General features: G+C 34.8%; 1 protein-coding gene across 1 annotated transcript; it reads left to right on the plus strand.

Moving 5' to 3' along the window:
* The first annotated feature begins 667 nt into the window (after positions 1-667).
* LOC100889067 (inactive ubiquitin carboxyl-terminal hydrolase MINDY-4B) lies at positions 668-27,466 on the plus strand. Its single transcript, XM_030981555.1, has 13 exons — positions 668-1,044; positions 6,115-6,312; positions 8,530-8,631; positions 9,815-9,934; positions 16,837-16,937; positions 17,979-18,159; positions 18,700-18,765; positions 19,386-19,456; positions 20,817-20,961; positions 21,461-21,559; positions 22,167-22,347; positions 23,636-23,717; positions 25,228-27,466. The coding sequence occupies exons 2-13, from the start codon at positions 6,199-6,201 to the stop codon at positions 25,274-25,276; spliced, it is 1,311 nt and encodes a 436-aa protein (XP_030837415.1). The 5' UTR covers positions 668-1,044; positions 6,115-6,198; the 3' UTR covers positions 25,277-27,466.
* The last annotated feature ends 366 nt before the right edge of the window (positions 27,467-27,832 follow it).

Raw genomic sequence — 27,832 nt, forward strand, 5'->3', positions numbered from 1 at the left:
ATCACTGGGGGAGGGGGGGGGGGGGGAGACACGTCTCCCTCAATGTCCCCCGGAAAATTTGAAGAAAAAAATGTGTAGCGAATACTGACTAAAAACTGTGACACACTTTTAGGCTCTGGAGGACCCAGGAGTGTAGCGTAATATACTAACCAAAATGAAAAAATCTTGTCGCTCGATTGCTACGCTCCCTCGCATAATATCCTTTAAAATATACAAGTAAATATTGTAGAAAATATTCTCTTTCGTCACCTTCGCCCTCTCGATCGTTCACTGTGCTCCCTCGTCCATCGCATTTCGCCCGCCCCCTCCCCAGTGGCGGATCTAGGGGGGCCCGGGCACCGCCCCTTGAGAAAAAAAATCATGTAAAATCACGTGATTTTTACCTTTTTTGAGGTAAAATTTTCGAGGACCAAAAGAAAAAAAAAAAATTGTGCTCACTACCCCCCCCCCCCCCCCCCCCCCCCCTCCCCCCACTGAGCGACTTTTCGGACGGCGCGATTTTCAAATTTTCGGGAAGAGAAAACAAAAAAGTTGGGCCCCCGGCCATGAAAAGAAATCGCCGCCCCTGCTTATTTGACAGAGACTGATCTAGGCTCTGCTGAAGATAATATTGACTCGAGCTTAATAGAGTCTGTGTTTTGAGACTATAGGCTGATTCGCCATACCGGCTCTTCACCTGTACTGTGCACGATCGGTGGTTCGCTCCTCTCCTCAGCAGAAGAGATTATTGAGAGTATTGCGATTCGCAAGCAGGGATGTCGGCGTATTACAATTGAAAAAGTTTTATCCGTATACTATGCAGTTACATGGAAAGGTATTATTAGGATGTTTTTAACTGCTAAGATATTAACTATAGGTTGTGTATACATGATGTGAATGGATTCAGAATGATGATCTCGTGAGATATTAACCAGATCGAACTGTGTGCGAAAACTTCTCTCCGACAACTCCATCGAATAGCTGGCCTTCTTTGTGCCCCATCTTCGGGGAGGTTGTCACACAACAACCGCCCTCTCCTACCGGAGGCGATATTATGACAGTTTGGTATGTATGGCCATAAATGTAAGCTAAATAATAGTCTTCATGCAGGTACCAATTGAGTGTTCTATGTTATACACGTAATATCAGACGTGTTCAGGTGAATTGAGTGTTGTTATTCTATACCTGTTAAGTACGTTAACCATGCAATTTAAACTTAGTAAATATTAGGCTAAAAATAATTGTTGTAGAAGTTTCAATTTTTTTAAAATTGCATTTTCAACTTTCATTTACTCTCTCTTTTTCTGTAATTCTATAACAAATATAATGTAGTCACACTTTAGGATTCCCCCCTACAGCTACATGTAGATAATTGCTGAATGTATCTACACAACAGTATACAAATGAAATTATATTAATTCATTTAAATATAGAAGAAGAGTGGAAATTTAAAAGAAAGGTTGTCTGGTGTTATACTGAGCAAATAGGAGAGGAACTCCCAAGATGTGACACAGCACAGCAAAACAAAAATTAAAACTTTCAAATCTTCCTTATTATTTCATGATTTTGCTAAAACTTGTACTTATCTTTTTCTCTCTTTTTTTGTTTGTATTTAAACCAATTATACTACGATGATGGACTTCCCCTTCAATAATACCTAACCTAGAGTTTTTAATTCTATCAGTTCACCCCTGCTTCATTTTTATTTTTCTGGGGTTTCAGTTAAACTAGTAACACATCAATTTCTGAGCCAAAATGAGTAACCAATTTCAATTCTGAATGAGCAAACTAACATTGAATTGCATGACATTTTTCATCGTATTCAGTGCTGTGGGCAAACCTGTCTTTTATTTTTTGCAGACAAAATAATATTGATCATAATTGACCTTGATTGTCTTTGTGTGCATTTTGTCTGTTGAGTAGAGATTAAATCATTGTTAATTTTATCTCCATCCCTAGTATTGTATTGTAATAAGCCCCTCGCATATTCAGTCTTTTTGCCTTTATCTAATATTGCTGTGATGGAGCAGAGGTAAAAGAGGTCATAAAATCAATAAATACGATCCTTTGATCAAAGGTTCTGTTTGCCTTTTGTTGAGCAACTTGTGCAAAGAATGGGGAGAGATGGCGAGACAGATCGGTCTGAATAGTGGGTTGTTCCCCCTTAGGCTAGCATGGGTGTAAACAGGGTCATGTGTTTACATTTTGACCTGTGTGTGAGTGACTTGCAGAAAATCTTACCTTTTACCTGTAGTACGTAGCCCTACCGTACCTCTGACGTTAAGAATGATAATTATTAGGTTGTATGTACATGTATGTACTACCTAAATGAACATAAATGAATAATTTTAGCCAAATCATTTGCAACTTCTTTGGGTATACTCCTCAAAATGAGAACTCAATATATATTCAAATGCTCATGGCCATCTATTGTTGTTTAATCAATCTGATTGCAACAACTGTATCCATAGCCAATTTATAAGATGTGACCCATTTTAAAAAACCCATCCATGACAGTCAAAAAGTAAATGTCACCAAGATAGTACCTACATTTGTTTTTGTATAAACCTCCTGTAACCACATTATTGAAATAAATGTCATCAATATTATACTGAACTATACATGTACATAATATTATTTCAGTTTGTGATATTTTATGTCTGCTCTGTATCATAACTCCAAAGTTTTATTTTCATTTGAATACAACTTGACGTTTCTTGTAGTACTAGAAAAATTGTATTGATATGTTATAGGCTTTAGTAGTATATGTTATTAAAGGAAATCAGTGGTTGGCATGACTCATTTCTTTTACCATTCTAGTTAGGATTTGAAATTATTTATAGCCTTGTCTATTCTTTATTGTAATATTTCATATTTACAAATTAACAACATAATGGACTTTAAAAACTTTAGTTTATATAATTTATCACTTCATCTTGAAAGTTTAATGGTCCGACTCCAATGTAATGCGAAATAGTATTCAGAAATTGTTATGAAAAATGCACAATTCAGCCTTTGCTTGCAAAGCGTTGTCAAATAAAACCATTATTGAATTTAAATGAATTGGAGACAGTACTTACTTCTTAGAGAGAAAGACATATAAGCTAAAGAGATATTGAGAAAGATAGCTATATTACTTACTTAGAGAGAAAGAGGGATAAAATAGTCTACCTATTTCTTTATCAGAAAGACCAGATATAGCATCTAAGATCCTTTCTCTAATTCATTCAGGAATAGGGGCCTTTTTTTCTCATTCAAACCAATCATATTCATTCATTTTCTTTGTCAGGTATTTTGTTCTAAATCAAGAAAGCTTTTTTTAGTAAAAGAAAACACAACTTCTTTTTACATACCTAAAATATGTTGATGAATTTGAATTATTTAATGAATGTAGACCTAGCTGTGGCCACTGGATTATTATAAATGTACCTAATAATACTTAGCAATCAGGATTTGTGAATGCCCAACAGCAAGTTCAATTTGATGCTGATGGTGGTCCAAAATGAGTTGTATTTTAAGAAAAGAAGAAAAATGGAATATCATAAATCAGATGCAAGCTAACTTTGCATATAGAGAGGAGCTTGTGAGACCTAGAAATGAGGAAGGAGACAAAGAAAGAGGGAGAGAGAGAGAGAAAGAGAGAGAGAGAGAGAGAGAAAGAGAAATAGAAATAGAAAGAGAAAGAAAGAAAAAAAGAGATAGAGAGAGGGTGAGATATAGAGAGATAGAGAGAGAGAGAGAGGGAGAGAGAGAGGTAAGCTAAGAGTAGTGTGTACATGTATGTAGCTCTGCAGTTGTGATGCATACAAATACACAAGCCATATTACAGTATGAGTTCATATACAGTATTGCAGTATATCAATTTTTTAGAGATCATATAGATGCTCTTTGCATAATCAATTTTCAAAGTTATGAAATATTTACACAAAAATTCCCTCATGCCTATTTCCATCCAGTCATGAATCATATTGATGAACCCTACCTGCTCCTTTATGTGTATAGATAGAATTGCTGCTTGATTAATTTGCTGCATATTTGTTCTATCATTACACGTCAGACAATATCCACTGAAAGGTCTGATATGGTGGTATGACATTGGACTGTATATATCATTTAATCATTTTCTAAATTGAATTTCATTTGGGCAGACCTGTACATCATCTGCATTGTTAAGGTTATATTTGCTTCATCTGGGTGCAAATCCACCGTTTGTTTGATGGTTGCCATGGTAGCGCATTTCCCCTCATCTGCTTTTATTATCATGCCTGATGAATATTTCATTTCTACCTCTAATTGAAAGTTGTTGGGGATAGAGAGAGGATGAAATAGGATCAGCCTTTGCCCACTTGACAGGTCATTTTGTTGATATGGAAGTTGTCATGGGAATTATTTTGAAATTGTGAATGCTGTTGTGAGGATATTTTAGATCAAACGAACGGTGAGCCCTAAATGTATTAAATACGATTAAAGTAATTTTCATTGTCTTCCTGTATCTCTTGTTCTATTTATCTCTTTGTTTTGCATAGTACATGAATTATTTGTTTGTATCCTTATCAATAACGATATAAATTTGTGATTATAAATGATTAGTAATTCACTGGAGCTCTGAAAGGGGAAGTCCCTGATATGATTGACTTCTTAGTAGGTTCATGCTGATATCAAGTTTGTTTTTATAAAAGAAGTAGAAATATGAGATAAACGGATTAACGAAAGTTTTGTGCAAAACAAGATGAAACAAATAAGAAAGATATGAATATTCGAAGGTGCAGTCAATAAAACAAAAAGACGTAGCCAATTTGTTTCTCTCTCATTGTTCTTCTTTTATTAAAATCAACTTAATATCAGGGTGGACTTTCTCTTTAAAGAGGTGTACTGTATTTGCTATAGTATTTTTTTCTTCTTGTGCTTCATGTTTTAATTTCTCACATACGTCACATTGTAGTCTTAGTCATTATAGGTTTTTGGGGCCCAAAATTGCATCAAAATGTTTTTCATTGGCATCAGGTAGTGTTTGACATCAGGAGCAACTTACTTCTTACTATTAATGTGATTTAGGTGTGCATTCCATATGTTTTAGGTGTCAAAGAATCAATTCATACCACTTCCAATGGGTTACAGGCATCAGGAACCCTGGTAATGCCAGATGGCTTCCAAATACATTTGAAAATTACAACTTTCCAGGGTCAGATTTTCTTTGATTTGTTGTTGTTGTTTATGATGTCAAACACTAACAGAAAATGTTGAAGAAGCTTTTGTTGCAATTTTTTCGGGGGTTGGGGTAGTTTTGTCCATGAATTGATGTAACAATTGTTGAGCTTTGAGCTTTTATAATTGTTATTTTCATGACCATGGTCATCATCATGATCCTCTTCCTCCTCCTCCTCCTCCTTTTCCTCCTCCTCCTCCTCATCATTATCAGACTGTTGTGCTCACTATAGTGCTCACTTTTATGATTTAATATCATCATCATTGTGATTGTTGTCATTATCTTTAACTGTCATCATCACTACCATCATAATCTTGATTGCCATTCTCATTGTAATTTGTCACTACCATAGCTAGCATCATCATCATCTTCAACTATCAGCAGTGCTTCCACCATTATCATCATCATTACCACCACTTTTATCTTCACTACCACCATTATCATCATCATCACCACCACTATCATCGTCACTACCCTTATTATCATCTTTAACTATCATCAGTGCTACCACCATTATTATCTTCATTATTACCACCACTGTCATCCCTACTTCCCTCATTATCATCATCTCTTAAACTATCATCAGTGCTACCACCATTAGTATCATCATCATTATTACCACCACTATCATCCCCACTTCCCTCATTATCATCATATTCACCACCACTATCATTCTCACTACCCTTATTATCATCATCATCATCTTTAACTATCAACAGTGCTACCACCATTAGTATCAGCATCATTATTACCACCACTATCATCCCCACTTCCCTCATTATCATCATCTCTTAAACTATCATCAGTGCTACCACCATTATCATCATCATTATCACCACCACCACTATCATCCTCACTACCCTCATTATCATCATCCTCTACATTATAGACAATGTAAAAGCTTTTATGTTTTCTTTTGTCCTCGACAGAATCCATCCTGTGTTCTGTTCTCATCACCAGTGAGTGTGTTGTCTTTTCATGCTGATCAAAGAAGATCTTCAAACTGGATCAAGATGGCGACTGGGATCGCAGCTGCTTCAGACAACAAAATGGATCTCTTTAAACTAGTAGCTGCTTTAGAGAATACCACACCTAACAACCTGTTTGCATCTGCTGCAAGGCCTAAAGTAAGATTTCATTCTCAAGTACTCGCAATAATGCCTAAAAAAAAAGATGTTGTATCGTCCTTTGCGACGGACCAAAAAATGTAAAAATCTACTGTCGGCTTTAAAAAAAACAAAAAAAAAACTGCTTTTTAGAGAAAAAAAAAGTATTAAAGCATTCAAAACTGAGAAATATAAGTGCAAAGAGGGAGTTAAAAAGAAAATTTCCGACCAACCGACCCATGTTTTGGCACTTAAAGGGCAATACAAAATCTTTTTTTTTAGGCCTAAAACCTTAATAAACTGTGGACACATGAGATCTCTGGTCTTATCTATGAAGAGACATGGGTGTACTGAAGTTCTAATCTGATGCAGTCCTCTACTCTTCCTTAGATCAGACTGTGATTTGATGTTTGTAAGGCCAGTGGTGTTGCTTCATAGTCAAAGGGGTGACGAATGATTGGTAGCAGAGTCCTATTTACAAACTGAAGAGCATTTCCCCAAATATATAACATTTATTTGCCTGAAAATGTACCAAAAAGGCTCTAAATACAACTCTATGTTTGGCTTATCTAATACATGTACAAGTTAGCTGAAAATAGCCCATTTTTTTGCAGTTCTCGTGAGCCTTCTGTTATTCTATCATTCTATCATTCTATCATTTTAAGAGGAAATTAAAGGAATACCTAATACTTGACAGTCAGAGAAGAGAAGTGAATGACATGTTATATGATTGAAATTGTTATTCTTCTGTCGGTTCATACTTTTTCATGTTGTATATACTTATGTTTTCGTACGTTATAGAAATTCTACAAATTCATCATTATTTTCCTCTTCTTCCTTCTCCTCTTTTTCTTCTTCTCCTTCTTCTTTTTCTTCTTGTACTTAATATCATTTCTATCATCAGTTTAATGTTGTTATTATTATCTTTAATAAGTAGTTCTTTTAATTTTCTTATCTGTCTGTAAATATTACTATTTTAATTTATTAATTGTATACATGTCTGTAAGGGACCCCACTGGAAATAAGCTCTCGAGCTTTCGTGGGTTATCCTGTTCAAGCTGACTTATTTTTGATCTGTTATTATTGTATATTGTTGTATATTGGAAGCTTGTCGAATAAAAATCAATCAAAATCAATCAATTCTAAGCACTGGGTCCTCTTTGAAATATATGACCATTTTCCATTAAATTTCTTGCTCTTTTTGGAAATACCCTTTTTTTCAACGTCCAGAATTTACCCCTTCTATAATGCATCAGGGATGCCAGTTTTCAGGCTCTGGCGAGTTATTTGCAGACCATAGTTTAGGCCTTTTTGTGTACAAAATGAGCTCATTCTAGGTGATTTTCAGGCCTTCTGATCAATTCTAACTGGCATCCCTGAATGCATACACAAAGTCAACATGAAGTGATACCATTCAAATTATAATGATATAGCTTAATGAAAAAATTGTAAAGTTGCAATAAAACATGAGTCTGGAGCGCCTAAGTGCATACTTATTGAAAATCATACAGGTAGAACAACATCACTAGGATATGAAGCTGATAAGTACAAGGACTATGGACATGTACCTCAAATGCTTGATTTTGTCTTAATTTCCATTCACAGATTATAATATGTCAAATAAGAACTTCAAATTCACTGACCAAAATCACTAACTATTATGCCGTTTGCATTATTGGTGGGTCATTTAGAGCTATTCTCAATGAGCTAATAGCCTTATCAAACGAAGAGAAATTTATATGAAAATTGCTTTAAAAAAAGAAGGTTGTATTAAAGGATCATCATATAGCAGAAGAAGTGTACAGGCCTAAAATATTTTTTGAACAAAATAAATTGTATTAAGAAACAAATTTGAAGATGTCAATTGACACGATGGCTGGCTTATCATGAGTTTGTAATAATGGTTGTTTCAAATAGAGTACCGAAGCTGTGACATCATACAAATCTATTTTTAGAATTTCTCAATTTTGTTTTTATCTTCCAAAAGAGCATAAAAAATGTTGTCCGAATGTCAAAAACCTATTGAATATATTAAGTATTGGCTGAGATATGGCCATCTGAATAAATATATGTCCTATGGGAACTCAGTGTTATAGTCCTCTGGTTCCTAAAGTTATGAATCATAGCACTATAACACTGAGTTATTTGATTTTTGATGATGTCACACTTCACCACTCTATATAGCTGATTCATGTGTTTTATTCTTCATGTAATTTGTATGTACACTATCTCCTGCAGACATCCCAAGAGGAGTTCAAGAGCACAAAGCCGACTAAGAAACAAGCAGAAGAAGAAGAAGGACCAAAAGCTGGTGATGACATCACAATGGAAACAGCTGAGGTAAGATACACTTTGAAAAATCCATCTACCCTAAAAAGTGTCAGAAATACTTTCCTTTTCAAGGGAGCTCTTTTAGGATTTGCTGTTGTAAAAGTATGATTTACTTGCAATGTCAATGATATTTAAGAATTTTATTATCTGTTTTACCATAGGGTTAGGGTTAGAGCTCTTTAAAGTCCCTCTAAATGTTGGGAGCCCCACCATGTTGATAGCAAAATTGCACTTAAATTGTATCATAATGTGAAAGAGGATGTCTCTTAAGATACATTTCTGCAATGATTTTCAAAATAAATGTTTTTGAAGTCGAATATTGATGAAAGAATACAAAATTGTAGGTTGTCTGCGTACAGCAGAAAACCCAAACTATGTATTCTTTTATCAAAATTTGTCTTTAAACACTTTTTTTTTTAAAGGGGGGGGGGGGAATCTTTGCAGAAGTGTGTCTTGAATGGTATCCTCTTTCACATTACGATACAATTTTAAGAGAAATTTTACCATAAATTTTTTTGCGAATTTAGCGCTCCCAACACTTTAGAGGCGCTTTAAGAGACTAGCAAAGTATCTTCTCCCAGCTTAAAGGTTGATTACAACATTTTTCCACACAATCTCTGGTTTTTGCCATGCTGGTACATTTTTCCAGTGTTATTCCACTCCATCCGATGTGTTGGCTCAGTCAGTAGAGCGTCCGCCTCACAACCAGGAGGTCGTGGGTTCGAACCCCGGCCAAGTCATACCAAAATACGTTAAAAGAGGGGTGTTGCTGCTACCTTGTTTGGCGTTCAACAATAAGGGATAGAGCAACGTCGATCTGGTGCTGCTCAGTGGCTGACGGGCTCATGATCAATTGGGCAAAAAGAATTTCCATTTTCGGTTTAACTTAATAAAATTTTGAGTGGACTTTAAAAGGTTATTATTATTATTATTATTATAATTCCCCCTCCCAGTTATTTTGTTCGCTGCCTGGAAGTGACTGTATACCAACAAAAAATTGTTAAAGTTTTAAGCAGATGCCTTTACTGTGTTACATAGACACAGCCACATAGGTCAGGTAACAGTAAAAAAATACTCAGTCCCTCTAATGGGATGTTAAATGTCAGTCATGAACATTTCAATTGATTTCTTTGCCTCCCTGCACATTCACTCCCTTGCCATATATTCTACATGTATCCTACTTCTCTGACAGGGAATCAAAGATGTGCTCTACGGTCGCAGATCATTCACTATAGATGAGGAATGGAAAAAGGCTCCATTTATCCGGACTCCTGTAGACGGGCCGTTCCCCTATGGGCTACTCACACCAAAGGTAGGTGTATCATAATACCAGCAGAAGTTGTGTGTCTAATTGATACTTCACTGGACTATGGATCACATAGAAGAGTTTAACACGAACTGATCCATCTCTTGCAATTTGAGTAAATGGCTTCCCAAGATTTCATCTCTTTTCATGACTTACTTTTTCTGAAAATGGCTGATCTTCCACCAAAATGATGCATACCTTGGAATATTTTTTGTCAAAGAACAATACACATTACTGAACATATTTCTAGTTATCAACCTGTAAACCAGTTTGTTGTTTGAATAATAACACCTTTTTACGTGAACATTTTTCCATGGTGTGTTCTATGTTGCGCACACTGAAGTAACCAGTCTCCAGGCTTTATCACAAACCATCCTATGGGCTTGGGACAAATCCAATATCACCATCTCAACATACTTTCAAGTAGGTTTCTTACACTAGGCACGGGTGATGCCAAATATCCAATGATAAAATTAATGATGATAGTAATTGGCTTCATAATTGGATTGTTTCTGCTATACTTTTGGGGTGTTTTCTGCAAATATTAAGTGGTATTGGATTCATTATCCCTGATCATCTAGAAAGTGAAGACATCCAACTATTGATTAGGTCTATACATGGCCGTGTAGATCAATTGAGTAGCCTAGGATTATTCATTACTTTATTATTGCCACAGCAATTAGCCTGATTAGCTTGCAGACTTCATCAATTTTTAATGATCCTTTGAAATATAAACTCGTGCCTTTCATCTGTGTAACCATGGGTTACAGTGGAACATGGACCTTTTATAGTTACCATTAACATGTATCTCTCTTTCTCTCTTTCTCCATCCCTCTCCCCTTTTCTCTCCTCCCCCCCCCCCCCTTTTCTCTCTCCCTCTCTCTCTTTCTCTCTCCCTCTCTCTCTTTCTCTCTCCCTCTCTCTCTTTCTCTCTCTCTCTCTCTCTCTCTATCTTTCACTCTCTCTCTCTCTCTCTCAATAACACCCTATAATGTCCTATAATATATTCCCTTCTAAATTTAAACTAAAAACAAGAAGAATACTGTATCATTTTCACACATTTCCATTCCCAGTGGGTGCTGCAGGTGCTTGTACAAAGCATGATGGCTTATCTGCCCTAGGGCACTGTTAGTAGTTGATTAATAATCTCCTATACCAGTTTTACCTGGGTTATAGGGTGTGTTTATACTTAACTTTTTCTGGCCAGAATCAGGCATCTGTTACGCGTTTAGTTTAAAACACAGTTGCGTCCTTTCTCACTTTTGTAGAATCACCGAAAAACGGCGATCACGATCACCGATCATAAACTCACAAAAAGATGCGTTTACAATTTGTAAACGCGTTTAAATGGGGTCAACGCACTGACTTTTAGTGGGTCTACGTAGCATGCATAGTGCAGGCTTTCAAATCCAGCTGCAATGCCAATTAGAGCCACCCAGGGAGAATTGCCTGGAGGAGCCAGAGAAGTGAGCATAAACAGTACACCGTGGAACTGCGATTACGATGAGCGTTACAAATCGCTCATTCTGCCTTCAAAATTTAAGCTTAAACGCACCCTTAGAGTGGCAGCTTTTATAATAATGTCTAATGAAAGGACATTAGTCCTGCTGCTAGCACTCATTTTTTTTGGAAGTATGAAAGATGAAGGATGGAGGAAAACTAGTCTTTTTTGGGTGGCTTTAGCTTATCTGCCCTAGGGCACTGTTAGTAGTTGATCAGTAACCTCCTATACCAGTCTTACCTGGGTTTAGAGTGGCAGTTTTATAATAATGTCTAATGAAAGGACATAATATATATCTGTAAAGCATATTGAGATGGCCTGCGGTCCTGCAATGCGCTATATAAGGACGAACTATAAATATTATTATTATTAGTCCTGCTGCTAGTACTCAATTTTTGTTAAAGTATGAAAGATGAAGGATGGAGGAAAACAGTCCTTTTTGGCTACCCTGTACATTGTGTTGATAAATTGTTGATGCACAATACATAGAGATGTACATTGAATGCCTATATAATGGCTGTATCATATTTTGTTTTGTGTTAATAAAAGGAGAGATGGTGATTTAAGACCATCTGTATTGAAGGAAGTGAATATATTAACGATACTGAATCCCCTATAATGTGTGCATTGTAGTATGAGAAAAGAACTAGGGTAATTGTAAAGATGATTAAAGTGATTATAGAGGGCTAACCCATTCAGATAAACCAGCTATCCAGTATCCAATTAATTAACAAACACTCCCTATTCTGGTCAAATTACTGTGTTTGATCAGTTTTATTGATTAGTTTTGTTAATCAACCCCTTTAGTTCCATAGTTAACTTTGACCACCAGAATCATGATAGTCAGTAATTAGCTCATTGCATACGGGAAGTGGGTTGTCCATGTATTAACTCTTTTATATAACAGAAATAATCTCCCTATGCGACCGTGTGTTTATCTTGGGATGGACATACCAAAGCTTTCAAGAGATCTAACGGTTTCCAGTGCAAGATTGCTCTATACCTGTGTTAAAAGTCTTGTCATGGAGATAATCAAGACCACTTTGTGTTGCACAAAGCAATCCTTCTGTCAATTGATGCCCATTGTTTTGTACAAATTACTTTTATGGGAAATGTTTAAGCCTATGGAAATGAGAAATACAGCAGCCCATCGATTAATTCTTCTTGATACTCAAAATTGTATTAATTTTAGATATATCATGGATCAATGTTTTGTCAAGAGGACAATGAAAAGATGGACCATATCTTTAACAACCCTTTAGCAGCATTCTGGCTCTCAACAGATGATATACTCTAAAATTTCTCAAAAACATACTTTGTAGTTACAGTGTGTATAATTTTCAGGTTTGCAAACGTGGAGGAATTGTACTTTAGTTTGTCTTTTTACCTCTTTTGAAGGATTCCACATCTTCATCATGATCATCAACATTTATTAAAGTAGGCACTCTCCTTCTTACAAGGGGTTACTGACTTTCCCGCCCTGATGCACTCCCTACCTCCACTTCTTCTTGTCTCAAGCATCCTCCCCATTTAGACCAACCTTACTTCTTTCTTTCTTTCAGAACACAAAATGCATAAAACTATGAGCTGGTAAATACATGAACTACCTCGATAAGGATAAAGCTATTGCCTAAACTTACATTTTGATATGTAACAACCTTCATATAATTAGTAAATGTCACTAACCACTATGACTTTTGTGTTCTGGACTTGTCTTTTAGTGCCACTATATTTTGCTAAGCTACCTATTAGCAGAACGATGCAATGCAAAGGGAGTGACCTGAAGAGCATTCCATAGAGATTGATCTGGGACTTGTTTCACGAAGCCTTTTTTCAATAAAAATTACAAAAATCAGTGATAAATCTGCTCAGAAGCAAGGATTTCACTAGCTTTTTATAACAAAAACTGTCATTTGTCACTGAGGACAAGTTTTGTGAAATGGGGCCCTATAAAAGCTTTGTATTTGCAATTCGAGTATACAAAAGAAGGGAGAGTTAAAACAAAAGTTACTTGCAGATGAAGGAAGAAAAAAGCATCCCAATTTTGCCTCACTAATTTCTGAAAGTATTTTCATCGGTGCTCCAAGGCATAGTGGAGCATCAACTCTGTGTTAAAATATGAGATAAAACACTTTTATTAACTCTGAGCAGATGAGACATAGTAATAATTTTCTATGGCTTTTGCTATATCATTGTTTGACACTAGAAGAGCATCATGAATCTCTGTGAAGTTAATCCTAATTAATCACCAATTTCCCTGCTTATTGAGACACTCTCTCAAATGAAAGCACTGTACCAAATACCACTTAAACAAACATGTATTAGAAGAGAAAGTAACTTTTTAATCATTTGAATGACGCTTTGTCCTGCTGATGTTTTGTCATGGTTGTGGTTGTCTGAAGGCCTAATCTGCTAATTGAACCCTTCTCGTTGCACATGAGGTATCATTCCAATTGCACTATCACATGTACGATCAAGCCTGTAGATGCAATGTGTGTGTGTCTGCCAGTTAATTCCCCATATTGTTTGCACTGCTACTTTTATGTGCAATATCAGTGAAGGACACCTTGTGTAATGGGTATTATTGCCACTGTATACTGTTTTGTCAAGAGGACAATGAAAACATGGAACATATCTTTAACAACATGTCAGTAGCATTTTGGCTCTCAACAGGTGATATACTCACAACTTCTCAAAAAAATGCCTTGTAGAATACAGTGTATATATAATTTTCAGTCAAGGAATTGTACTTGTGTTTGTCTTTTTACCTGTTTTTTTTTTCAATGAAAAATTACAAAAATTAGTGACAAATCTGCTCAGAATCAAAGATTTCACTAGCTTTTATAACAAAAACTGTCATTTCTCATTGATGACAATTTTTGTGAAATGGGGCCCTGATGATATAAAAGCTTTGTATTTGCAATTTGAGTCTCCAAAAGAAGGTAGAGTTAAAACAAAAGTAACTTGAAGATGAAGGAAGAAAAAAAGCATCCCAGTTTTGCCTAACTAATTTCTGAAAGTATTTTCATCGGTGCTCCAAGGCATTTGCATCAATTCTGTGTTAAAATATGAGATAAAACCCTTTTAATAACTCTGAGCAGATGAGACATAGTAATAATTTTCTGTGGCTTTTGCTATATATCATTGTTTGACACTAGAAGAGCACCATAGCTGTGAAGTTAATTCTAATTAATCACCAATTTCCCTGCTTATTGAGATACTCTCTCTCAAATGAAAGCACTCTACCAAATACCGCTGAAACAAACATTAGGAGAGAAAGTAACTTGTTAATTATTTAATTGACTCTTTGTCCTGCTGATGTTTTGTCATGGTTATGGATCTCTGAGGGCCTACTCTGCTAATTGAACCCTTCTCGCTGCACATGAGGTATCATTCCAATTGCACTATTACCCTACCTTTACAATCAAGCCGGTAGCCTGTAGATGCAATATGTGTGTTTGCCAGTTAATTCCCCATAATGCTTGCACTGCTACTTTTATGTGCAATATCAGTGAAGGATGCCTTGTGTACAGTACGTATTACTGTCACTTGTATAACTACTACTGCATGCTTTACTATTACTTTTACTAGCTCTTACTCTTACTAATAACTATTTTTATATCCCTTCTATGAATATTCATGAGTTTTCTAAATACATGATTGGTCAATTGGTGGTCACGTGATAAAATATAATTTCACTATTTGAAACAAATCTCTGTCAGAGCTCTGAATATTTTCCACTATTTTTTCATGGGCAGAACTGCGCATGCTCTATGAGATTTTCAGGTAAAAAAGCATTGTGACGTCACATCATGTTCAGTAAAAAATAATGCGCAATTAGCACGTCTCATTAAATGCGCGTTAATATAATTGTGCGCAGGTTAAATTGACAAATTCAAACTGATTAGAAACTTTTCCAATATCGCGGGCCAAATGTGGGTGACATAAGAATAAAGTTAAAAACCATAATGCCAACCAATCATTAATCAAACGTTCAGATCGTAACGAAGTGATATAAAACAAATATATCAAGCATTTAGTTCGTAAGAATAGTGAAAATTATATATCTTCGGAGGGACTGCAATAGTTACTATTTCTTCCTCAGAAAAATAGTACTTTGCCAGTCCCTCCTCAGATAAATAATTCCCACTATTCTTTCTCACAGCTTCGTATATTTGTATACTATTAACATTACTATTATTATTAATATTACTATTAACATTACCTGTATAACTACAGTATTACTACAGCTTAATTCTCAAATATGTATTACAAAGACAGGAATAGAACAATAAGATTTTGAGATAATCTTCAGCCATGATAGTGAATGAGAAATTATTTATTATATCATATTGTTCACAAATACCTAAAAACAAAGGGCCTACATTTTGTATGATAGTTATAAATATTTTCTAATGATAAACTGTATATCCTTGGCAGCCTGCAAGAAGCTTGTATTAGACAGCTATTTCTTGTTATAGGCAGTAACTAACAGACAACCAAAAATATCATATGCTGGGAACTTGAGACTATTGGTCATGTCTATTATGTGCCTAAGCACAGCGCACAGCAAGCACTACACTATGTCTGTACAGTAGGCCGGCCTACATTATCACACATCTTTCCATAGTTATAAGGTCTGGTGACTCATTGGATGAATATAATACATCTCAGACATTTTATCTGCAGTGTTTCTCTCTACCCAGGTGATAAATGGGTATGCTAAAGGTCACGCGTAAGTCAGTGTGGTTCATTTAGCATTGTGAGCGTCTCTGATGACCCTTCTGAATTCACCCGCACTGGTATCTACAGAGGTTCACCACTGCCAATGGGAACAACATTGGTCCTGCTTTAACCCTTTGACAACTGATTCTCTAATATTCCCATTAACTTAAAGGGATCCGGTAACTTTGTCTTAGATCCTTTAGAAATAATCCTTGATTTAGCTCATGCTGCAATGATAATTATAAACCTTTAGGTCAGTCCGGAACTCCATGACTTTTACAAGCCGATCGCCTGTCTGATTATCAAGACATTAATGATTGGAATTACAAATTTTGAAAACTGTTTGTTGAATGGTTTTCATAACACTACAGTCTATTGGGGAAAACGAGTATGGTAAAACTGGTCACTCAAAGATTTTTTCTTTTTTGAGGCACTTCTTGATCATTTTGAAGCACGATTTTTTTAAGGGCTTCAATATTACAGTATACACCATATCACAGACACTGGTAACATGTAGAACCGTGTATCTCAAATTTAACATTTGTTAAATGATCCCTTTAACAGAGGAGATGCATGGTTCCCTATGCGATGGGTTAAGCTGAAAGCAATGAGGAAGGTTCAAAGGCCGACAGATTGAAACAGGCATACCCCTCTAATGACTCTTTGATTTATTATATTACAGGATAAAGCAAGAGGACTAATAATAGCAATCCAAGCTCAATTCATTCAGAAGGTATTCAGTGGAGGAGATGATGGTATCCAGTCAGCACACGATCCAGCCAAGTAAGAAACTTATGCAAGCCAATGGAAATGTTTAGAAGATAGAGAGAGAGAGCGCGAGAAAGAGCGAGAGAGAGAGAGAGAGAGAGAATGATTGAGTAAAATAGGGAAAATAAGAGGAAGAGAGGGGAGGAAAGGGGAGTGAGTGAGTGAGGTATTAAAGGTAAAGACCAGTATTGGAAACGCCCTAATTTCAAAAAATGAAATGGAAGCTCTCATTACCAATCATGTGAAAGAATATGTTTTGACTAATACATGATGATAAAAAATTCGCCGGGAAACCGCCTACTAATTCATATATTTGGTAAATTTGTTTCTCTCATGGTCTGTGAGAGATATAGGGTAGTCCCATATACATCTTTCTGTGTATAGTGCTTGTAACTTTACGAAGAATGGGCCAAATTTCTTATCATTTTGATGATTCCAGAACCTTGCAGATGCTAGATGCTAGATGATCAACCTTTTCTGATCGATTCCACAACGTTTCTTTCACAATGCAATCGCATGACCATAACTGGTCTTTACCTTTAAAGGAGTGATCAACTTATTAATTATTGAAGCAGTTATAGAGATTAGGTGATTGGAGGAGTAAGAGAGTGAGTGTGGGTGTGTATGAGGGAGAGAGAGAATCAGTAAGTTAGCATTTGAGTGAGAGAAAGGACAAAAAAAGAAAGAGAGAATGACAAATATTAAAACTTCATGTAGGCAGCCATTTCTCTTTTGACAGAACATAGACACAGAAGCTGGGCATGAATAGGCATTAAAACAACCATGGGTCTCTAGTGCGTGTTCACCACGATACACATTTTCCTGTGCCAGTGAAAAGGCGAAAGGTCAATCCCCCTTTAAAACCATCAACTACTGAATGAACTTCCACAGGCTACAAGGGTGCCATCTGGTCCTTCTAGGGAATGTCTAAATATACTAATTTATTTTTACAAGAAATGGGGCATTCAGGTACAAACAATTTAGGACTATCCTTTCTGTAAAAACCAGGCGAATCTCTTGAAGGATTTCCATTAATTGATATCTTTTATTTTGCAGGGTTGCAGGCCGATTAAAACTTGTGTATGAATGGAAACAGAGGAAGGTATTTATTGAAACACTAGCCACAATCCTATGGCGGGCAGGAGAGGGAAAGAAAGCCATTGTTGCTCTAGTCTACCCAGCGTATGCAGCTCTGCTTTACTCCCAACAAAAGAGACTGGAGCACTTCATAAAGACAGTAAGTATGTCATAGAGACAACATTGCTTTAAACATGGCTGGTGCTAGATCTGCTCTAAAAAATAATTTAAATTGATTTTGTAGATCAGCTTTTATAGACTTCTCACACCCATCACAACGCTTTCCTTTATGTTTTTTTAGTAGAATTTTACTTTGTCTTGAATAAATACATACAATGCAAAAAAGTGTCTTTTGATTATATTTTCTTTGATTTAGTTTGATTTCATTCAATAGTTTCATTGACATAAGAAGTTAGAAATTGTATGATGGTCTGACTGGTTTTTTTTTTATTCCTGTCAATATTGGCAGATATAACATTCTAGTCAGGTTGAACTGTTAAAATAATAACTAATGAAGCTCGATATGTGTATGGTTTGTGTATGAAGATTTCTTGGCTCTGCAATCTTAAACTAAGGCTCTTGAAAAGCGAAATAATGCTTTCTAAATGATTGGCCTCTTTGTGTTTTAAATGGGAGTTATGTAGTGCTAAGTTACTAATTCTTGTTATCTTTATATTTTAAACTTTCATTTATTTTCTAGGTGAAAGTGATAGAGTGTGTAAGTTACAAGCAGGTAACCAAATTGCTGGAGAAGAAATTAGGAATGGTGAGTGTTTCACTGGACTATTTTGGTCTGATACTTTACTAACTAGATGTACATATAAGACTTTATTATATGATCATATGAGGTTCTTATAAAGTGTTCATGTCTTTGAGAATTAACCACTCCTGGACTTCCACACATTACCCCGGCTTTACGATGGCCGCCATTATGGCACTCTAGCATTTTAAGGAATTACCCATTTACCTCACCTGGGTCGAGTGTGGCAAATGTAGAGTAATGTCTTGCCAAAGTACCGCAGCTGGACTCAAAACTGTGTTCTTTAGATTACTTTACAATCTTCACAAAACCATAACGTTCATTTGCACATATTATACCTTGAAGGCATGACCAGGGCTCGACACTAACTTGGTCTGGACCCCCCCCCTTCCCAATTTTTTGTTTAATATGGCTCTTGCAGAAAAAAACTTGACTTGCAAGTGAAATGAGAAGACATCATATCGTTGGTCCCTGGTGTTAAACACAGATCAATCAACTTGCCTCATCTACACAAACCAGAAATGAAAATGGTTTGCTTTCATACACCAAATGTACATTTTGTGACCAGTTAATATTTGTATATTGTGATGTCTTGTCCATAATGTGTTTTTATTCTTTATGTCTAGTTTGAAGACCAAGATGGAGGAGGTCCTCTAATGTTCCTTCTCAGTCTCATCCTCTCCAGACGAATCCTGAAGTAAGTCAAGTTACAGAAATAATTTTAATTTATGTATTTTATTTCATAGAAAAAGGCCATTAGCGTTATTGAGCTTCTGTATTTTCCAATTCCATAATGGCCCTTTGCCAAGCCTTCAGGTCCTCAGCATCAGCATGGGTAAGGCCAGATGCTCTCATATCTTCTTCAGGCATCTCCATTCAAGGTTTTCCGAGTTCAATATTCTTGACCTTCCCACACTGGAGGAGAGGAGGGAAAGGTTAACAAAGAAATTTGCGAGTAACCTCACAAAGGAAACGTCCCCCTTCTATCACTGGCTCCCCCCTACGCGAGCTTTCTGCACTTCCCACAACCTGCGCAACGCCAATGACTATTCAGAAATCAAATGCAAAAATGAATGCTACCTAAAGAGCGCACTCCCCTCCATTGTGAGGTAACTCAATTAAAAACTGGAATGATGTAAAGACAGATCTCTTGTTCTTAAATGCTAAGCATATACGTAAATCAAATTGTTATCTTATAGATGTGCTTCAATGAAAAATGATATGGTTTACTGAAGGTACATGTTTTGTTTATACGGATTATATTAACTTCAATATTACATTACCAATCATATTCTTTATTAGCCAATAATAGGAGGTGAAACTATAATTTCACTCTCCATTCGTCTTAGGTGAAAATATGTCCATTTTGTTCCCCATATACATGTACCTTGCACCCATATGACAATAGGCCTACTTTGAAGCATGCAAAACAGATTATTTTTCTTAGCACTGATCATAATTTATTCAACTGTTATATTTTTCCTATGAATTTGCTTAAGTCATAACATATATAAAACACTTATTTTTCCACATCCATTACCCACTTCCGTTATCCCACCATCAATATTCTTTGATGTAAGGTGTACCTATAATTGTTTGTTATTAATGTACTATTTTTAATGACTTTTTAATACTATTGTATTTTGTGCAGTATCCTTGTGTTATTACTTATGCAAATTGCACTCAATTCAGCCGAAAGGCTGCCATGTACAATGTTTTTTTTATACCACAATAAATAAATAAACTAACACAGAGTTTTGAGCTGGCAATGTGAACAACCTGGAAATTCATTACTTATAGTTGAATCACATAATTGGGATGGGGTATGAAGCTAATCAATATCCTCCCTACATTGATCAGGCTTAATATTATAGAGAAAAAAATATTTCATTAAAATGAAAATGACAGCTTTTTGTTCACTGATTCAGAACTGTTATCCATTTTATGTTGTTAGCATTAACCATCCAATACTGTTGTTATTTCAGTTGATTCTAAATATTGGCTATTGTACTTGTTTGGTCAGTAGATGTTCATTGCATTTTCTGTTCTCTCATAAGACTCAAAGATGACCTGCAGGGTGAGCTACTCTTTACAGAGACAGACCAGTGCAATCTCTCTCTCATCAATCTTATCTTGATGGGACAAGCCACACCTTACCTCTTCAACGGCAAACAGGAGTATGGTCTGGATGCTAAACCATTGGTAAGTGGTTCATGAGTTATGAGAAGGAAGGGTATGTGCTATTTCCATATGGACATACCCGAGTCCAACTTCTCTTTTATCAGTCTCGTATCTGGAGTGGAGAAAGCCACATCTTACTATTCAACAGCAAATCGTTTCATTACCCAATGTGAAAACCAGGCTGACAGGAGGGGGGTGTTTACTCTTTGTGAGTATTTATTGACAGATACGCCGCTCAAATTATATAAGTTTTAAGTGCAGCCACTGGTTTCAAGTGTTATAGTAAAGGGGGAGCTGAAACTGTGGCCTTAAGCACGGATGAACTAGTCACCCAAAGCTTTAGGACTATTTGTATCCCATTGAATTAGAATGCCAGTGAAAGAAGAACGCTAGCATTAAGGGGTTAAGTAATTCCAAATTCACCTTTTACCCTAAATTTTGTTAATTTTGAAAGGCTACGGCACTGAAAGCATACTGGCATTGTGTTTTTATATCTTCACATTTATTATCCGCTGATCAGGATGTACCTCAGTACGGTATCGGACAGAGAGCCGAGGTGGGCATACTTGTGGTCGACAGGCTCGACGGAAAGGAGGCAAAGAATGCAAAGAAAATTACAGTAAGTAACCTTGTTTTTTAATTGTTTAATGATTCTATTAACTCATTAACTCATATCCTGCCATAAGGCTGCATGCGTTTTAGACCAAGGTTTGTCTGAACCTTGGTCAGAAAGGCATCGAAGCGCGTCATATGATGCACATAAACCTAGGTTTGTCGACAAACCTTCTTTGTGAATTCGGGCCTATGGGTTTCCAAAAGTTTATAAAAGACATATTCTTTAGTCACTCAAAGAATAAAATTCAAATCCAAATTCAGGATGTATTTGATGCAGTGCCTTTTCTTTGTATATAGTTACGAAGCACTGCACGCATTGCTCCACATGTTAGGGCCACTTAAACAATAATACCACTTGAAAAAGACCATTTGAGCCCAATGAAATGCATCTTCAGATAGGGAGCATGTTGACGGTCCATCGCTCTGTTCTTTAAGATCGAGGCTGAAAGGTTAGAACTCAGTTGACTGTCTCTTTCCCTATCACAGATACCAAGCATGCTTGACACACCTCTTTTCCCACTTTGGGTCTGAGTCTAAAAGTTGTAGCTTTATCACTTTCCCTTTTCTTTTCCTTTTCATTGTAACTATCTTTTCTCTTACCATTTCTCTAGATCGGGAGCATGCTGAAGACACCTCTCTTCCCCATATGGGTTTTGAGGTTAAAAGGGCGTTACTCGCTCTTCTTCTGTTGCAATCTGAACCTGAATCGAGACTGGCGGAGTGAAGCCAAGTTCAACCTCTATTACTATACTGGTCAGCGTGAACAAAAAGACGAAGTTAGACTGACGATCGGTGAGTAGTTTAAACGTTTTGAGCTGCACAAATAATCTCCCTGGTCCACATTGTATTTCTCATTGGATATCAGTATTGGTGTTATTTGCATTGTCATGCAGGTGATCAAGGCAAGAAATGTGTAATTTGGGAAGATTTAGTTTGCACAGAACAATCCTCCTGGTCCTAGGGCCACATACTCAGGGAGGGGGGGGGGGGTTATCACATAATATTAGACTTAGAGAAACACGTACCAAAAGAAATTGGGGGGATAGAGCATTTGCATCAGCAGCTCCTTCTTTGTGGAATAAGTTACCTCTCTCTATTCAGACGGCCAACACTCTCTCTTCTTTCAAAACTGGGCTTAAAACTCACCTGATGCTCCATGCATATTGTTAAATTTATGTTGAATATGTTGAATATTAATTTAAATTATTTGTATGAGCCTTGAGCATCTCTTGAGATGGATATGTTGCGCTTTATAAATATTGTTATTATTATTATTATCATGTTAGCCCTTTCCATACCCAGGCAGCCAGTGTTTCAATCAATTACTTTTATTTCATGTGCCAGATAAATAGATGAAATGATTTGTTAATAAATATATAATTAAATGGAGTGGTTAAGGAAGAAATGTACGAAGGAATAAATAAATGAATTAATAAATATATTAGAATAAATGAATAAGCAACAAATACAAAAATAAACGGATATATAAAATTTGATAAATGAATGAAGTAAGGAAGGAAAAACTTGCAGTGTTGTTTCCATGAATTTTCATTAGCAGAGCTTGATTTTCAGCCTATTTGTAACCTTTTTAAATAAATAGATTTGGATGGAAATCGTGAATGAGTGAACACTGAAAATGATAGTTATATTTTGTACAAAATGTTCATATATTCAATAACCAAGATTTTAAATGGTATATTGCATGATTAAGATATTTTCATTCTTAACCTAAATAACCAGTGAATTTTTAATATACACATATGCTATAGTATTAATAACATTCTGCATTATATTGCAAATATGATTACCTCTGTCATCAGATTTAGGCTTGCCTGCACGCAATATATGCATGTTCTCAAATTACTAGGGGAACATTCCAGCCAAGCACCATTTAAAAGATGCTCATAAATCTGATCAAACTACAATGCAGTACTGTGGTACCCATATGACATCTGAGTGGACAGTGGCAGATGTATATTCACATCTTGCCAAACGATGTTTGTGCTGGACTGAGATTTGAACAGTGTACCTTGTGACCGCTATACATTTTTATTTTTAATGTTTTATTTTTATTTTACAGATTCCAGACTGAGACTGATGGAGGAGAAAAAGAAAAAGGATGATAAGAATGTTCCTCTCCTTGAAGAGTGCATTCAATCCAGGTTTGTAAGACTTTGATTTGATAATAATAATGATAATAATAATAATGATAATAATAACAATAATAATAACAATAATAATAATAATAATAATGATTATGATAATGATTGATTGATTGATTAATTTTTTATGGGTCCATTTGCAAATTCAGTTTGTCGGCATTACATAGAGCACATGAACAAAATACAATAGAAAATATAATACACAATTTACAATGGCGTAGTCATAATGATGATGATAATGATAATAATAATGATAGTGATAATGATAATGATGACGATGATAATGATAATGATAATGATAGTGATAGTGATAATGATAATGATGATGATAATAATAATGATAGTGATAATGATAATGATAATAATGATAATGATAGTGATAATGATAATGATGACGATGATAATGATAATGATAATGATAATGATAGTGATAGTGATAATGATAATGATAATGATAATAATAATAATAGTGATAATGATAATGATAGTGATAATGATAATGATAATGATAATGATAGTGATAATAATGATAATGATAATGATAATGATAGTGATAGTGATAATGATAATGATAATGATAGTGATAGTGATAATGATAATGATGATGATAATAATAATGATAGTGATAATGATAATGATAATAATAATAATAATAGTGATAATGATAATGATGACGATGATAATGATAATGATAGTGATAGTGATAATGATAATGATAATGATGACGATGATAATGATAATGATAATAATAATGATAATGATAGTGATAATGATAATGATGACGATAATGATAATGATAATGATAGTGATAGTGATAATGATAATGATAATAATAATAATAGTGATAATGATAATGATGATAATGATAATGATAATGATAGTGATAGTGATAATAATAATGATAATAATAATAATAATAGTGATAATGATAATGATGACGATGATAATGATAATGATAATGATAGTGATAGTGATAATGATAATGATAATGATAATAATAATAATAATAGTAATAATGATAATGATAGTGATAATGATAATGATGATAATGATAATGATAGTGATAATGATAATGATAATGATAATGATAATGATAGTGATAGTGATAATGATAATGATAACGATAATGATAATGATAATAATAGTGATAGTGATAATGATAATGATAATGATAATGATAATGATAATAATAGTGATAGTGATAATGATAATGATAATGATAATGATAATGATGATAGTGATAGTGATAGTGATAATGATAATGATAATGATAATGATAATGATGATAGTGATAGTGATAGTGATAATGATAATGATAATGATGACGATGATGATGATAATGATAACAATAATGATGATGATGATCATGATGACGATGATAATAATAATAATGATAAAGAAATGATCATTGCTATATTATTACCCTTTATTTCATTATTCTCCATGTCATGATATTATACTCTGCAGCCAAGGAATTTCATTTTTTAAATTTATTTATCCCTCTGAACAGATGGCCTGGTGCCCACGTAGACTGGAATGGAGTATCACCTTTCTTCTAATTGGCCAATCACCTAATGGAGAGGAATAAACATACCGCCTGGCTGCGCAAACAAGAAGAAAATGTTTCTTTGATCAACGTATTGGCAGCGTCATATTCCTCTACATATATGATGCAAGGTATTTAGAATCATGTTAATTTAATAGAAATTTCCATATATTTTTCTTAAGATGTAATGTACATTGTATTTGATCATGTAAATTAGAGTTTACCATCTCAGCTTGTACAAGGCAGTCCCAGCTGTTTGGGTATTTGTGTGTGCATGTTTAAAATGTATACAGATTGAAGTGTATCAATCAGATATGTGTGTCTTAGGTTTAACCTTTGTACTCATCATCTAAAAGATGTATCAGGCATACAAATTTGAGTAGTCTTTGAAAGCGGACAATACGCCTACCCCAGTCTCGGTTTTCGACTTGTAGACTGTTTTTTATGTTTGTATTTTACTGACTGTATTATCAGTTCTGTGCTATTATTTCATACATGTGTAATATAGTATTATACCCGGTAAGTTATATTTTCCCTTTGGTCGAAAGTGTTGTTTTATGTGTCGTTTGATGGCTTTCAGATGTGTTTCATAAGTTTTAAAAGATTCAACGTAAAGACAAAGGAATTTCATTATCCTGAGGCATTACTTTTTGAAAAGTGGGAACATTACCTTGACATAGTAGAGAGTATTGTAATTTTCTCTTCAGTACTTGAAAGTCTCTGCAATCATCTTAAAATTCACATTTTTCAGTGGTAAATGTCACGCCATGTGACACTGATGGTTAAAGGTCATATACAGCTTTGGAAAGCCCACAAAAAATTTGATCAATTTAAAAAAAATTAGTTGATAAATATGAAGATACAAGCAAGGTAGCAATACTAAGCTGCTGCAAATCTCTTTTTATTTCTCTTCAAATGAGATATGGATCGAATGAGAGATAGAAAATAATTTAGGACAGCAACCTGTAGAATGGTAGGGGTCACTTTGTGTGGCTATTCTAGGTATGCAATGTTCCTGTACTTTGCGAGTCTCTTGTAGAAACATGCTGAAAGTCATTCTCCTTGCTACTGTTTTAACCATGTCATTGGCAGTACCGTTGTCATGCTCTTTGTCATGAACTTTATTTTTTAAATATGTAAGATTGTATCGGCAATGGTCAATCTTTGATCTTTGTAATTTTTATTAAATATCTATTCTTATAATCTGGTATATGTTGGTTTTTACAAAGTCGAAACCACCGACATATATATTTATTTCTGCATGATAGTGCAATATCTTTGTGCCATACTTGAACACATCTTTTGCTATGCACTTGTGAACAATCAATTAGCAAATTTTGATCAAATAAGTAAAAAGGTAAATCAAGCGATATAATAGGTTGATCAAATGTGATCAATGTTGATGAATTGCCTTACAATGTCAAAAAAGTTATGTTTTTCTGAATATGTTCATCATTCCATAGTTTTGCAGTAATTTCCTTGTGCTATTCACATATTTTTTGTATGCAAATTTGGACAAGCTCTTTAACCAAATATCAAACAAAGTTTGATAAAATGAGGAAAACTGGTGAATCAAGGGATTTCAAAGGTTGATCAAGTAAGATCAAGCTAGATAACACATTGTCTTACAATGTGAACAATATTATGCTTTCTAATTATGTTTGTCATTTTGTAATTTTGTTGTACTTTCCATAATCATGTAATTAATGAAATTTTCTGCTCTTGCCAATTCAGATACTTTTTGTAATGTTGCCATGAGAACTGTCTCAATATGCAATAATTGATGAAATGATTTTCAAATTATGTATTTAATTTAAAAAATTGTGCTAATCAGTATATTCTTCATCTTGTTTTATGAAATCTATTTATATTCCTATTCTGTATCCATCTGTAATCAGCCATAGCTGTATTGTTATAAACATTCCAATACAAATGAATATATAACCCTTATTTAATGGTGTAACATTATAACCACTTTTACCTCTTCTATGGTGTCATTATGTTAAATTGAAATTCTAGTTTCAAGAACGCTTTCCATAGACATGTTTGATATAAGTTGTAACCCATTTAAAGTCTTTTATATAATACTTCAATTGTGTCCAACAGGTCTATTAACATTCAAGGTCGGTCTGAATATTCTTTTCATACACTGTCGCTCATATAGTTAGAATATTTTTTTTTTACCTCAATTTATGGAACTATTTTGACAATGATTTATTCCTAATAGATCTAGATAATAGTATACATTCTCAGATTTTATTGAATAATAATTTGCCAGTGTTTATTTTGTGTGACTGCTAAAGCATGTGTATGCTACTATGCTTATCAACTAGGGGACCTACAAAGGGTTTGTTATATTTATTTCTTGTATATCAATTATTAGCTTGTACAGGGTTTCAGCAATAGGTTATTTTAATGTTATTTTTCCAGAGATGTTCAGTGTGAACTGTGGCGTTATGCCATTCTATTGGTGTCCTACAAATAGCTTATTTATTTATTTTCCTCTGTAATGTTATCGACTAATTGAAATGTTCAACTGGTTCACATGAGAATAAACATAAATCCAATA

The sequence above is a fragment of the Strongylocentrotus purpuratus genome, unplaced genomic scaffold (genome assembly GCF_000002235.5).
Source record: "Strongylocentrotus purpuratus isolate Spur 01 unplaced genomic scaffold, Spur_5.0 spur5_scaffold_12, whole genome shotgun sequence".
Taxonomy (NCBI): Eukaryota; Metazoa; Echinodermata; class Echinoidea; order Camarodonta; family Strongylocentrotidae; genus Strongylocentrotus; species Strongylocentrotus purpuratus.